Raw genomic sequence first — 16,042 nt, forward strand, 5'->3', positions numbered from 1 at the left:
CCTGAGCCTGCAGGGGAAGGAATATCTGCGGCTGGAGGGTGGGGGGTGCTTTTGAAGATGGGGAACTCAGGGGTCCAACTCTGATGTTCAGGCAACAAACCCCAGTGTTTTCAAGTGTCAAGTGAAGGAAGGCCTGCATCTCACCCAGAGGAATTACCACCCATGCTACTTGGCAATCCATCACAGCCTTCTCAGGGTCGCATAACCCTCATGCTGGTAGGAATCTGGTTCCAACAGCTCCAGCCACCATTACAGTCCCCTGCTGTAAATGGTTCCTCCTACAGGAGAAGCTCATAAGTCACATGTGTTTTACCATGTGAGTCCCCTAACATTTCAGGGAACCCACAAATGTGAGGAGATGAAGGAGCCCTGAATGTGACCACAGCCAGCGGGAGACCATGCTGAGGTCCCCAGGCTCCTGGCTGACCTCTCCTCCTGAGAGAGGACATCAGCTGGGCACCATGCTGTGGGTCCCCAGTTGTCATCAATCTGGTCACCTGGGGGTGCTGTGACAGAGAGGGCGGCCCTGGGCTGGACATGCCCACTGCCTAGCTGGTTCCTCCTGACCCACACGTCCTGTGGATCCTCTGTGCTCAGGCACTTCGTCACTGCCACGGTCCTGCTGCCCCTAGCACACTGTCCCTGCCACTTTTATAGCTCTTATGTTTAACTTTTTTTCCCTCACTCTTTTGCTCCTTCTGAGAGGCAAATTTCCTCACAGAGATGCACTGCTGGGAGAGGCATTAATTTCAATAATCACTTAAAAGTAATTGCCTGGGAAATCCCGTTTCCCCATTAAACACAGCAATGGTGGAACCCGGGTGACTCCTGCCTCCCGCTCTGGTCCTCCTTCCCTGCCTTCCCTTCCCTGCTGACTTCCAATAACTCCTGTAACCTGAACACTATTTTCCACTTGCTGTCTTCACAAGACACCCTGGGTAGAGAAGTGGCTCTGCTCAGCCTCTGACAGCAAATGCCCATCGGGACTGACTTAGGAAGTCAGAGTGGGAGGCCCGGCATCTTGGGAGCCCAGGTAGCAATGCTGCTGGCAGCTTCACAAGTGCTCTTCTTGGCTAGAGACATCTTTAGGCAGAAGGGGCCAGCTGCCTCTGCAGGGTTTCAGCTGATGGGACACCGCTGATGTCATGAAATTAAAAAGCATGAAATTCTGTCACTGTGACAACATGGATGGACCTGTAAACACTGTGTTATGTGATCTCAGTCAGCACAGAAAGATAAGCACCTTGCCATTGCATCATGGAGTCTAAAAAAGTGGGTCTCATGGGGTCAAGAGTAGAATGGTGGTTACCAGAGGCTGGTGGCAGGGAGGTTGGTCAATGTTCCCAGTGGCCAACAGTTAGAAAGGAGAGATAAGTTCAGGTGCGCCTCTGTCCTCACTGCACACAGAGTGATGATGGATAATGACAATACACTGTGCATTTCTAGAAACTAAAACAGAGCTGGGTATGGTGGTACATGCCTGTAATCCCAGAATTGATGAGGCTAAGGCATGAGGATCAAGGGTTTGAGGCCAGCTGGGCTTCATAGGTGAGACCCTATTTCAAAAAAGCAAGCAAAAAAAAGCTAGAAGACAGAGTTTGGAATTTTTTCACCAGGCAGGAATGATAACTGTTTGAGGTGATAGATCTGTTTACTCTGATTTGAGCATTATATAATATAATAAAGTATCACTTTGCCCCATAATTATGTACAATTTTTATGCATCAACTAAAGAAAACACCCACAAATGGTGTTTTCATGTCTTCCTGGACTGTCCACATGACAAAGGCTCCTCTTTGAGAAGACTGTGATAGGGTCAGAGCCTGACACGTGTGTTTTGTCGACTTGGAAAATGGATTGTGTGTCTTGCACTCTGAATTGTGAGAGAAGTCCTAGCTGTTTCCTCCTCCACAGAAGAAGGGGGAAGGTCTCAGCCTCCCCCACCATGTCTCCCCAGCTTCCCATGCCCTGATCTCAGCCCCTCACTGTCCCCAACCCTAGTGTTCTGTTATCAGGGCCTTGCTCTCTTTGGCGGTCACCTGGTCTCCCCTCAGCAAATACTCACCACGCCTCTGGGGGCTGTTCTATTTTAAGTAAAGACAATGGTTACAGAGCTAGTTCATGCTGGGCACTCACAGCCCCCATTCATGGGCTCCTGTTAGCACCAGCAGCTCCAATTTACAGAGGAGCATGGCCTAGACAGGTCTGCTCACAGTCCCCAAGGTCACACAGCCAATCCTGAGGACCTGAACCCAGATCCATTTGGCTCTGACGCCAGGATGCTTGAAAACTCAGGAAATCCCTCCCAATGCAGGAGCTCAGAGCCTTGCATGAAGGGCACTTGTGGTGAAGAACCCACCCGACAATTGTCATATCATCACAGGTCTCACCATTGCAGCCACTTCTACGCTTAACCTCACATCCAAGGAGGTCAGGAGTCTGTCATATTACTAATGAGTCTTGCAACAAACTTGTACAATAGTCTCATTCTCTCTTTACAGATGAGAGTTGAGGCTCAGAGAGGTTAAGTCAGGTGGCAAAATCACACCGCTTTTAAGGTAGCTGTTCTTGTCCTAGTCATGTGGCTTTGTCCTTTTTGTCCTGGGTTTCTTGCTTTGTTTTTGTTCTTAATTGGTGCTGGGGATGGAACACCTTGGTTCCACTCCTCATGCATGCTAGGCTAGTGCTCTATGGCTGAACTGCATCTCTGCCCCTTCCTGACCTTTTGGGGGCTCCTGAATTTCTCATCCTGGGCTTTGATTGAGCCAAGCTCTTGAGTCTGGTTTTATAAAGTGTGAGTTTAGATATGTATGTGCCATGATTCCTTTATTCACACCAGTGTGGCATAAGGGGATGGAGTGAGAGAAAGGCCCAGGGTGTGCACAGAGTGGTTCTCAGTCCTTGGCTTGGTTCCCAATTCACTCAGGAAGCAGCCTTGCAGCCAAGTTCTGGTCAGTCTGGGGTCCAGCAGAGCCTCCAGGGACACCGGCCTCTGGTCTCATCTTTCCTTCAAAGCAGAAAGTCAAAGTGTAGTCAAGGGAACCCCAAGAAGGCAGTCACTGTGCTCCCTCTGGCTCCTGGTGGGCTTCTGGCAGAGTTTTGGGGGACCTAGGGCAAGACATGAGGGCAACTCCTTCCTGCTGTCTGGCCTACCCTGAAGCTAGGATCTGGGCAAGAAAGTTGCTGATTCCCATGCCCTGTGGGTCCCAGGCAGCCCAAGGCAACAAGAAACCACACCCATTGGCGAGCCCAGTTACCCCTATTCCTTGGTCTCCTATGACTGCCACGCTGTGGTTAGAGGCATAATACAGCCTCCTGCAGCCATCCCAGGGCCAGTAGCGTGGGCTAAGGTAGGTAGTGTAGGAGAGTGAGCACAGCCCCTGGGGAAGCACAGAGACTCTGCTCCATTACCGTGCTCCGTGTGACCTTGAAGGAGTTGCTCAGCCTCTCGGAATCTTAGTTCCTTACCTGTGTAAAGGAGGCAACAGCTATCTCCCTAAGAGCCTGGAGACATGAGGATTGTATGACAGAGGCCACTCTCCATGGCTGACATTTACTGAGCCGGACTACAGAGTAAGGTCTAGGCTGAGCAGGTGTACAGATCACCCATTTAGTCCTCCTTAAAATTTAATGAGACACAGCCTTCTTAACACCCCCATCTTACCAAAAAGCCAAGTAACTGACCTGAATAACTACACAAGGGTGCAGGGAGCAAGTGAGAAGCCATAGCCATGGGGCAGCCACTGTGGCCCTGCCCTTTCATGATTGTGTCACTGGACAGGGATGAGGCTGCGTTCAGGTCTACGGTAGGCATCGCCTTTCACTTTCAAATTGCAGAAGCTGCAGAATTAGGAAATTAAGTAACACACAGCTAACTAAAAGAGAGTGGAAGGTAACCAGCAGTCATGAGCGCCTACTGTGTGCCAAACACTGCTGATTGAATATCCCAGGATACTTTTGGATACTGCTGGGTATTTTTAGGAGAAGTTAGAATTTCATTGACTTCCCACACCTACCCCACAAAGGTCTTTTTAATAGTGTCTTTGTTTACAGGCAGAGAAAGTGAAGCTGGGATCACATAATTACACTCTGAACCTGAGGAGGAAACAAAGCCACCAGGGAACACTGAGAACAGCTGCAACAAGCTGTCCTGCCTGGCCCAAGGAGCCTGGGGTAGATGCCAGTTTTCATCTCCAACAGCAGACTGTAGTCTTTCTGCTCACTTTCAAAATCAGTAAAATAAATTTGGACATGTACTCCAACATGCTAGTGCATATTGATTTATAAAGTCTGCAAATGTGCTGCTGAGCTTATAAAAGTACCATAAAGCAGACATGAATGTTCATATTTGAGGGGATAAGAGGAAACACTGACTTAATCCATTTTCTACTGCTATCACAAAACACCTGAGTCAGGTACTTTATAAAGAACAGAGATTCATTTCTTATGGTTCTGGGGGCTGGGAAGTCCACGTGCATGGCCTGCATCTGGCAAGGCACTTCTTGTTGCATCATAACCTGTGGAGGGATCACGTAGTAAGGAAACAGAAGGTACAAACCCAGGTCGTTCTTCCTCTTCTTATAAGGCAACTAATCCCATCATTTGGGCCCCACTCTCATGACACCATCTAACCCCAATTGTCTTCCAAAGGCCCACCTCCAATTACCATTGAAATATGAATTTGGGGGCTAGGACTGTTGCTCAGTGGCAGAATGTGTTCTTGGCATGCAGAAGTTTCAATCCCCAGCACCAGCCAAAAGAAAAATTTATTTTAAAAAGATATGAATTCAGAACTAAGTTTCCAAAACATGGAGGGTTTTTTAAATGATTTCTTAAAAATCAGCGTAACACTTGAACTTGTGAAGGAAGAATTTCCATTGTTCTTCCCTGCACACCCCACAGGTCATGGTATACCCCCTCTGGACACCTGGACATTGATGGGGAGCCCACTTGGGCCTGGGACTGTGTTATGCCTGGCTGTAACAGGATGGTGGCTGTCAAGTGTGGGGCTGGCACAGGCTGTAGGGCTGACACTGGTGGATTTTGAGCTCTGCTCTGCTCTGGAGGAGCCCTGATGCCCAAAAATGACTTCCTCTCCTGGAGCCTCTGGCCCCTCCTTGCAAAGTGGGAGATGATCCTCAGACATAGAAGGTAAGGCGGAGGCCACAAAGGCATGGCATGGTGTGTGACATGAGGAGTCCATCAGTGTTCCTGCTTACCAACATCCCCTGTCCCACCCACACTGGTGGGTCAGTAAGTGGCCTTTATGAGGTTCAGTCCTGAGGATGGAGTCCAAGTGGGAGGCCACACAGTGTGGACAAATGTCTCCAAGTCCTCTGGCTCTAGGATACACCCTATCCCCAGAGAGAAGCTGCGTTCCCATGGCTCCAGGTGAAAGTCACAGACAGAAGCACCACATGAAATTTTGATGTGATCTGTCTTCTGGTTTCTTCCAAGTTCTACATACAAATGCCACTTGTAAGTCCTCTGGCAACTTAGAAAGCTTGGTAGGGCCAGAAAAATAGACTTCTGGAGCTGGAGCCATTTATTTGGGCTTGGGATAGCCCATGGAGCGGAGGCCGCTATTGTCTGCCCTGTTATGGCAGACTCAGCTCTGTGCCATCAAGCAAGACTACATTACTCCTGAGGCCACCAGAGGGAAAACAGAGCCCCTAAGCATGCTGCAGCCATGAGAGGAAATGAGGGGCTTTCCTTCTGTATGCATAGCAGATGCTCCAGCCAGGACTGATCAGAACCATTTGTCACCCGGAAAAAGACCAGGACACATCACCAACCTCCCCATCTGCCCCAGAGTGGCTGGGACAGAATGTTCCTGAATTGCAGGCCACACAGCCAGGCAGTCACAGGAATGACTGTCCTGGAAGAGATGCTTCAGAGAGCATCAAATAAAACTCTCCTTTCAACCTTGGGGGATGTGATATTTGGTGGTGGAGCAGGGAAGAACTGGGCCCCGGGGGGACTGCGTGGCTGCTGAGTTCTGTGTTCTGCACCCCAGGACACAAGCCACTGTTCCCCACTATCCCTGCCCCAGAGGGTTCGAGGCTCTGCTTCATGTGCAAGTTTTAGATTCCACTGTGGCTGTGGCAGGTCCATTGCTTGGGTCCAAGGACTCCTGCCTGGTGCAAGCCTGGCTTGCAGAGGCCTTGGGGCAGATTGCTGGAGTAGCTCCCCGCATCACCCATGCCCTCTACTTCTTTCCTTTGGCACTCTGGCCCTGCCTGGCCTGCTTTTCCACCCCAGAAGTGGAGGTACCCACAACACCATCAGTGTCCTCACAGAACATTTAGTTTAGCATAATCTGGAACTTGCTCAGGCCCCAGCCTTGTGGCCTGTCTGTCTCCACTCCAGCCACGGTGAGGACAGGATGAATTCATTTGCAAAGGACAAGCACAGATTCTGCAGGGGAAAACAAATGCAGTGTTCCACAGTAAATGGGAGCAGCTTAAAAAAAAAAAAAGCATGAAATCCATCTGGGACCGGTTGCCATAGGAACTAGCGTTCCAGCTTGCTTCCGATAATTAATGGAGGGTTTTGCTATTACAGTATTCTGGAAACTTCGCTTTCCCCTGTGCTGCACTGCAGAATGCAGCATTCCTCCTCATTCATAAATATTTCATGACCCCTGGCTGCTGCATTTCATCACCACCATCACACGGGGCCTGATCCACCCCTTGCCAGATTCATGGCGTCCTATCCCAGAACCGTTCCATTTCTTCCTCTCTTCTGCAGTCTGCATTTGTCTGGTTTGAAGTTCCTTACAGTCCCAAACTCAGAAGGGCAGTCTCCAGTGGGGCTTTTTTTCCAGGTACTGGACAGCTATTTCCAGGGCCTGTCTTCCTTGCTGAAAGGCTGAGCAGGCCTTCCCTGCTCAGACCCATCGCTCTGCCTGGGTCCTGACACCCTCCCTGCGCTCACTTCCATGGAGTCCTCATGAGACACTGGCCTTTGGGAACTGGGTTCTGCAGCAGAGAGGCCACTGCCCTGCAGGGATGCAGAGAGGCTGGGACTGGGTACGATGCACTGGCCCTCCTGCAGATGGACCCACACGGTGGTGCTGGTGGTACTGGTGGTGGTGCTGGTGGTAGCTGGAGCTGGTTTGTTCTCCCAGACTTCTTGGTTCTGTCTAGATGAAATAACACCCACACTTTTAAATTAACAAATAAAAACTGCACATATTTATGGTATACAACATAATGTTTTGATATATATACATTATGGAATGACTAAATCAAGCTAATTAACATATGCACTGCCTCATATACCTTGCTCTTTGTGGTGAGAACACTTAAAACCTATCTCAGTAATTTTCAAGTATGCAATCTACAGTTATTAACCTAACTCGCCATGTCGCACAGTATACCTCTTGCATTTATTCCTCCTGTCTAACCGAAATTTTTAATCTTTTGCCCAGCATCTCCCCCGCCCCTTCCCCCAGCCCCTGGAAGCCACTATCATCCTCTCTGTAAGTTCAACATTGTGGAACCCACAAATAAATGAGGTCGTGTGGCATTTGTCTTTCTTTGCCTTTGCCTGGCTTATATCACTTAGCATAATATCCTGCAGGTTCATCTGTGTGTCACAAATGACAGGATTGTCTTTTAGAAGGCTGAAAAAATAATATCCCATTGTGTGTCCAAACACTGTCCAGACTTTAAAAAGGGCAACATATATACATATGTGTATATGCATGTATATGTGTGTGTACATATGTGTATGTACATGTGTATGTGTGTACATGTGTGTGTACATGTGTGTGTGTACACACACACACTTGTAGCCATTCATTCCTTGATGGACATCTATTTGATTCCATATCTTGGCTATTATGAACAGTGCTGCAATAAACATGAATTTGCAGGACTGTCTTTAACACACTGTTTTCAATTACTTTGGATATATACCAGCAGTGGTGACATGTCCAGCCACCTACGTGACACTGAGGGCCGAATGGATGAACGAAATTGCTGTGTGTGTGTGTGTGTGTGTGTGTGTGTGTGGTATTGTGTGTGTGTGGTGTGGTGTGTGTGTGTGGTATGGTGTGGTGTGTGTATGTGTGTGTGGTGTGGTGTGGTGTGTGTATGTGTGTGTGGTGTGGTGTGTGTGTGTGTGTGTGTGGTGTGTGTATGTGTGTGTGGTGTGGTGTGTGTGTGTGTGTGTGTGTGTGGTGTGTGTGTGTGTGGTGTGTGTGTGTGTGTGGTGTGTGTGTGTGTGTGGTGTGTGTGTGGGGGGTGTGGTATGGTGTATGTGTGTGTGTGTGGTGTGGTGTGTGTGTGTGTGTGTGTGTGTGTGTGGTGTGTGTGTGTGTGGTGTGTGTGTGTGTGTGGTGGTGTGTGTGGGGTGTGTGTGTGTGTGTGTGGTGTGTGTGTGGGGGGGTGTGGTATGGTGTATGTGTGTGTGTGTGGTGTGGTGTGTGTGTGTGTGTGTGGTGTGTGTGTGTGTGTGGTGGTGTGTGTGGGGGGTGTGTGTGTGTGTGTGGTGTGTGTGTGGGGGGGTGTGGTATGGTGTATGTGTGTGTGTGTGGTGTGGTGTGTGTGTGTGTGTGTGTGTGTGCATTATTCAGCCTGTAAAGGGAAAGAAATTCCAACACATGCTACGAGGATGAAAGTTGAGGGCATTACACTGCATGAAATTAGCCAGTCACAAAAAGTCAGATTCTGTATGATTCCACTTACATGAGGTACACAGAGATGTGAACTTCATGGACAGAAAACAGGACGGTGGCCCCCAGGGGCTGGGGGAAGGAAGGGCTGGAAAGTCTTTGTTTGATGGACACAGTTTCAGTTTGGGTGGATGAGAGGAGCGTTCAGAGAAGCATGATGAGATGGAGGCCCAGACACGTGAACACGCTCAGTACCACCAGCTCCATGAGAAAGTAGGAGGAGAGGCAGGTGAAGGAGGAAATGTTGTCTTTGTCACCTTCCACACTGAGGAGCAACCCCACCCTACACTCATTGTCTTGAACAGATCTTCTGCTCGGGCACCTGACGCCTGCTCCCTCCAGGTGTGCACTAGAGCAGGGAGGACAAGTGAGCCTGACCAACACTCAGTTCTGACTGGACACTTGGCTATCCGATGCATTTGTAGGGTGGCTCTGCCATAAGGAGCAGCTACTTCCCAGGAAGGCATGTGCCCTTCAGAGCTGGCCTGGGACTGGCTGGGGAGGGCAGTTAGGGGGAGGCAAGGAACAGAGCACAAATAAGGAACACAGAGGGGAACACCAGCCAGCACAGTGCTTCTTCTATAAGGTTTGCCTACCGAGCACTCATCATCAGACACCCCACCAGTGTGTGGCCTTTAGAACTTTGCAAGTTTCTCAGAGGCACCTCAGTGACCAGGTTGTCAAGAAGGGGTGTTGCTGGCTGGTGGAAGGAGGGCTGTCCAGGGCAGCACATGCACTAGAAGGATGTCATCTTACTCAGTCCTGCTGTGACAAGCTGGTAAGTTTTAATGAATAGAAGTGTATTGGCTCACAGTTTGGAATGCATAGCAGGATGCAGCTTTCCCACGTGGAAGAGTGGAAGGGCAGGGGGGCACTCAGCCCTGTAGGGTCCTTACTCAGTTCACAAGGGCAGAGCCATGACCCTAGGCCCATGACACGCCACCATGGGAATCAAAATTCCAACGCGTGGACTTCAGGGAACACATTCAGAACGTAGCAGTGTTAAACACAAGTTGCAAACTACCATCCTGGAGACCCTCCACATCCTGTCATGTCCACACTGCCACAGGCAGAGGGGCAGGTGCCTGCCATCTGTTTTAGCCCAAGGAGCTGGCCGGGTATGAGGGGTTACAAGAAGGGAGGTTGCTGGGCCATATTCCCTTCCTGCAGAGAGCAAGCCAGTAGTCGTCACACCACGACCTGTTGCCCCTGAAGCTTGGTGAGAATGCGCAGGTGGCCCAGGTGGGCCAGGGATGCTAGAATTCAGTGAAAGACTTCTAGGTCCTGCTGTCAACCTGGGAGCAGAAAGGGGCAGTGGTTAGCGTCATATGAGAGACTTTCTAGAAAAATGAGATTGATTTTTGGTCAAATGAAGACCACTAATAGAAATGTGTCACAAAACATAACAAATAGCTGGTCATTTAACCATTTCCTATTGCTCTCCAAGTCTAAATGTCTTTCTCTGGGTAGAGAAGCTGCTAGAAATCCATAGAAACCTGGGAATGTGGTTTCAGCTTGAGAGGGGTGTTTCCCAACCCTGGCTGCACCCTAGGACCACCTGATGGGCTGTGTAACACTGGTGTGCAAGCCCTCCTCTCACCAAGTCTGATTTAAATGAAAGTGGGTGGCCAGGCTTGAAAGCACAAATCTAAATAAAAGCTGCATCACTTCCAGCAGCCGCACTCCTTGTTATTTACCCAAAAAAGAAGGAAACTTCTGTCCATGCACAAAGCAGTACACAGGTGCTTACAGCAGCCTTGTGGGTTTGTTTGTTTGTTTGTTTGATTGGTTGGTTGGTTTTTCTGGGGGTTGTTGGGAATGGGGAGTTAAATTCAGGGCTTTGCACTTGCTAGGCAGGTGCTCTACCACTTGAGACATACCACACCCTCAGTTCTTCTTGCTTTAGTTATTTTTCATGTTGGGTCTTACAATTTTGCCCTGGGTGGCCTGGGACCTTAATTCTCCAACCTACCCCTCCCACATAGCCAGGATTACAGGCATGTGTCTGGACACCCAGCAGCAGCCTTGTTCATAATTGCCAAACCTTGGAAGCAACCATGATGGCCTTCATGAAGTGAGTTGATAAGTAAACTGTGGTATATCCAGAAGGTTATTTAGCACTAAACAGAAATGAGCTCTCAGGCAATGAAACGCACGTTACTAAGAGAAAGAAGCCAATCTAAAATGGCTAAGTACTGTATGAGTTCAACTATATAACATCCCATAAAAAGCAAAACTGTGGAGATGATAGTTGCCAGGGGTCAAGGAAGAGGGAGGAATGAACAGGCAGAGCACAGAGGATTTTTAGGGCAGTGAACCTACTTCATATGACACTGTAATGGTGCTTATGTGTCTTACATTCATTCAAACCCACCCCAAGAGCCAAAGCACACTGTGGACTTGGGTGACAATGATGTGTCAACATAGGTTCATCGCGTGTAACAGACGTAGCACTCTGCAGGAAATGGTAATGGTGGAGGAGGCTGTGCCTGTGTGAGGATGGGGTGTGATTTCATAGACAGCTGCATCTTCTCATCTTCTCGTGCAGGACCAGCTGCCATCCTGAGACATGAAGGTGAAGGTCAGAGTAAACACAAGGCCAACAGCTGATTGCAGGGCTTCCTTTAACTGCAGCAAAGCAGCAGCACCTACCAACACTGCAGCCTTCCACCTCAACTCCATGGTGTGCCCGTTCCAGTGTGATTTCTCCTGCGGCAATTGCCATGGCACCACCAAGGCGACAACGGGAAGCTCCCCCTCAATGAGACGCCCTTCTCCCTCCTCCAGCAGCAAACAGGTGATGCTGATGCTGACTGTGATGGGTGGCATTCACTGGCATCATCAATGCCTTGAAAAGCTAGGGCTCCCCTGGAGCAAGGCCGTCATCTGCCCGTCTCACTGGTGCCCGTATTCACGTTGGTATGAACACGAGAAGGGTTTTGACTCCATCAAGATCATCAGCAATGCTCCTGCACCATTAACTGCTTGGACCTCCTGGCCAAGGTCATTGACGAGGACCACATTCCATGCCATTGCTGCCATAGCTGTGGCGAGGTCATGGTGAGCTGAACCGGAAGGCTGTGGGCATGGCTTTTTGTGTCCCTGTCCCACTGTGTCAGCCACAGATCTGACCATCCTGAGAAAGCTGCCAGATATGATGGCATCAACAAGGTGGTAAAGCAGGCATCGGAGGCCTTCCAAAGTCTTTTGCAACTTTTGCCTTCGATGCCAGGGTTAACAGCGCCCTTAACAACCATGTTGTAAAGTAGCCCACCAGAAGGAATTGCGCCACTGAGGCTTATCCTGGAAGGGGACATTAGGCCGCAGCCCCTCCCCGACTTTTTTGAACAGGTTCCTCTGCCACATGCTCTCACCATGATGTACTCGGCTGCCACAGATCCAAAGCAACAGAGCCAAAAAATCATATTCTGAAACCATGAGCCAAATAAATTTTCCCTCCTTTAAGTTGACCATCTCAGGTATTTTGTCACAGTCACAGAAAAACAAATAACAGAGAGAGATGTGAAGACACAGGACAATTGGTTTTAGAGGACATCTGGGTCAGCCTTCAAATCACAGGTGTAGTAATTCTTTTGGGTTGCAGACAAGAGTTTTAGTGGCTTCCAAAACAACACATCCTTCGGGTTTTTTTTTTTTTTTTAATTTAAATCTCTTGTCAGAGTTCCTGAGCAAGGGAGCTTTGTATTTCCATGTCTATTTCTGCAGAGGACAATTACTAACCATTAGCGTCATCACCCCTGGTTCCAGTCTGTGGGTGGGCCCACTGCACTGGGCTCACAGATCACTGCAGGATCTAATGAGTCACCTGAGGCTGTTGCCCTCAGGACAGAACCCAGCACAGCTTGGAAGCTCCTGGCCTATCCAGGAGGACCACTGGTGACCAAGAGGAAAGAGGGACCTGAAGGCAGTGGCTCTCAGAGCTCCAAAGGGCCAGCGTCCTGGCAGCCACCTCCCTTTGCTTCTGCTCTGTGTACTTCTTGGTTCTGCAGAAGGTACATGACAAGGTCTCATTAATAGGTTCCTTCAGCCCAGGCACTTGACAGCTTCAAGAAATCCTTAAAAGAAACAGCCAGTGTTGCAATGCTGGCAAAGTTCTCCGGCTTTCTCTTTTTTCCTTCCCAATTTTAACTGTTAAAATTCATCTCCGACATTGCACAAACGAGAGAAATCAACAGCTCTTATAGATCCCAAATCTGTCAGCCGATGTCTACCAGCTGCCTGGAGCCAAGAGCCTCTTAGTGCATGTGTGACTTGAGCTGAACAGGGACCAGGACAACAGCACAGGCAGTTTTCTTCTGGCACTCCTAGTTCTTAAACACTTGCTCATTTAGAGCCCAGAGGCAGCAATGCCGCCTGCCTTCCATGGGTTTCTCAGCATGGTCCAGCATCTCCCAGATGTGCCTGCCGTTTCTGAGGTACCAGCCACCAGGTATCCGCTGCAGGGCCAGTGGCCAAACTCTTTGCCCTTCTCCCCATACCCTGCGTGCCCAGGTCTCCTGGGAGTGCTGGCCTGAAGTGTCTCCCCAGAGGCAGCGGTAACAGAATGCAAGTCTCCTTGGAGCCAACTTGGCGATAATTTGTCTATGTATTCGTGGGTGTGACTAAGTAGTACCAATAAGCTTTCATTTAGGGGGCATCTTGGAGGGGTGCAAATATATTGTAAGTGGGTGAGAGGAAAAAGCTAGAAAGGTATGGAAAGTTCCTGAGGTATCAAAAGTGGTAAAGACCCTATAGGTCTTCCCTGACTCAGTTATTACAATGGCTGCTAGACAAATGGGTTGAGTGAAAGACTGAATGAATGGATCTGTTTTCCTATCTATTAATCTGTCTAGCCTAGTCTGAAGACGAGGCCAGAGCAGGACCAAAAGGAGGAGTCCTGATTGGTCTATCAAGGCACGGGCCTCACTACCCTCGCCCAGTGAGAGCCAGGGCCTCCTGGTGATGGATGTGAGCTCATTGGGCAACTCCTCCTCTCCTGTGACCTTCAGGGTCCACCCTCCGAACTACAGAGGTACAGAGCCAGAGTGGAGCCCTCTGGGAAGCCAGTGTCCCAAGGGAAAGTATCACAGCCCATTTTCTACTGCTCAAACAGACTGGGTAATTTACAAACAAGCACAGAATGTCATTTTGGTGACGGTTCTGGAGGCTGGAAAGTTTAAGAGCATGGTGGTGGCAATCTGGAGAGGGTCTTCGTGTTGTGTCACAGCATGGCAGAAGAACAAACGAGCTCACGGAATGAAAGGCAGTGGGTTGAACTCATCCTTTTAGCAAGAGTTGTGAGCTCCCAATGGTGACATTACCCCATCACCTCCTAAAAATCCTGCAGTGCAACACTCCACCTGGCCATTAAATTCCAGCTTGCATCCTGGAGGGACATCCAAGCTGTAGCAAAAGGGATCTACGTCTTTGTCATCCAAAAAAGAGGCCATTCCTAAGTGTTTGGTCACTCACCCCTGCCCAGCAGCAGAGAAGGCATCCCTCCATCAGGACTCCCTGGCTGCCTCCCCACGCAGGGTGGAGCTCCCACTGACAATGGACTGCTGATCCTGAGTCCCTGTTCTGGTGAAATTGATGATTGAAGACACCAGACCAGGAGTTAAGAGTAAAGCAAGCAGTTTATCGAAAGGATGGCGAAGTTAGTGAAAAAGCTACGCCATAGAATAGCTGGAGTCTAGGAGTGATACTGGGCTCTGCCTGGCTTAGGTCCAACTATTCTAACTACATTTGTGACTGGTTGGAGCCAAATCAACTTCTCACTGTACTCGGCCACTTGCCTGTCCCCCTCCTTATCAAACAACATCCTGGGAAGAGCCTGGTCAGCTCGTCCTGGCCTCCGGGCCCACATCTTGCAGCTGCCTTTTGTTATTTTGGTGAGTCTTGTTATTTCTGTGAGAAAGCTGTTGTTTCCCACGCCCCTTTAGATGTCTGCTTCTAAAGTGTCTCCCTCACCCAAAATGGAGTCACCTCTGTCATTTCTCCCTTTACACCACCACCTACCCACCAACTGCTGGGCCCCACCTCTTAAAAACCCACCCCCTCAAGAGTAAAAGAAGGAAGTTAAGCAGGTGAATATGGTTGATGTACTCTCTATACAAGAATGAATATGGAATTTTTAAGCCTGTTGAAACCACCAGAAGAAGGGGACTAAAGTAGAAAGAATAAATATAGAGGAGATGAACCAATTCAGGTTATTATACAGATATATATGAAAATATCACCCGGGAACTCCCTGTATAGCTATCTTAAACAAACAAAAATGTCTTTTTTTTCTTTTACAAAATTGGAGAGCAGAAGGGCAGAACAGGTCCTGTCTGGAGGGCTGGTACCAGTGGGATCGGGGAGGAGGTGGGGAAAGGGTGTGGGAGGGAGAATATAGTTCAAATACTGTGTACACATGTATGTAAATAGAAAAATGCAACTATTCCAGGAATTGGGAAGGGGGGATAAAGGAGAATAGTGGAGGGGGTGAATTCAACTATGATATATTTGATATAATGCAATAACTTTCATAAATGCCACAATGTACCTCCACCCAGTATAACAATAAAAAAAATAAATAAACACCCTCCTCCTCTTAAGGTCTGTTCACTAAAGACCAAGCTTCCTGCACATGAACCTTTGGGGGAAAGAAACCACACCCAAACCATAGCACCTCTAGTTCCATTTTCTAAAGAGGAGCTTATAAAATCAGAGCCAGATCAAAACTCTGAGCTGTTAACAGTGACATCTTCCTGCTGACAGCCTCCCGCTCAGTGGGGTTGGGGAAGGAATGCATGTCTGCTGCTTGGTTGGATTTTACTTAACCTAAACTTGAGTTTTCTGAATTGAAATATGATTCTCTGTCAATGTAACTCTTTATATATTTTCTTTGTTTAAAAGTCCCCTGCCCCAAATCTAGGGTATATGCATATATCCTCAGCACCATGAATCCTAAAATGTCATTTTCCTTTCTACAAAGACTTTTGCCTAATGTATCTTTGTAGATCAAAAGTAAATCCAGGTAATAGTTCCCCTTACTGCTTCCTATTTTTGCTTTTCATTTCATAGCTAATTCAATATTTATTTGAAAATATTAATGATATGCACAATGAATAGAATTTAGTGAGCTACCAAGCAGCCACCGCCCAGTGGATGAAATAAAGCAAGAGCAACACATGTGAAACTCTCTGGGTGCAGAGCCTGGCACATTTCCCCACAAATAGAGGAACACAACTGTAGAATTACACTTGATAATCACATGCTGCTCTTCATCGTGTTAGTACATGCGCTCGTAGCTCTACATAGATGGCTGTATCATGATTCATGTTCCCGTTATCTTACTAATGAATATTTAAAATGTTT

At 48.5% G+C, this 16,042-nt stretch overlaps 1 protein-coding gene across 1 annotated transcript in view; it reads right to left on the bottom strand.

Moving 5' to 3' along the window:
* Positions 1-4,363: 4,363 nt before the first annotated feature.
* The window catches only part of Fars2 (phenylalanyl-tRNA synthetase 2, mitochondrial), a 509,857-nt gene continuing 498,178 nt past the window's right edge, over positions 4,364-16,042 (bottom strand). Inside the window, exon 7 of the mRNA XM_074082961.1 lies at positions 4,364-7,144. Coding sequence (XP_073939062.1) covers positions 6,838-7,144 — 307 coding nt within the window. The 3' untranslated portion in view covers positions 4,364-6,837. The remainder of the gene's footprint in view (positions 7,145-16,042) is intronic.

This window comes from Castor canadensis, chromosome 8 (genome assembly GCF_047511655.1).
Source record: "Castor canadensis chromosome 8, mCasCan1.hap1v2, whole genome shotgun sequence".
Lineage (NCBI taxonomy): Eukaryota > Metazoa > Chordata > Mammalia > Rodentia > Castoridae > Castor > Castor canadensis.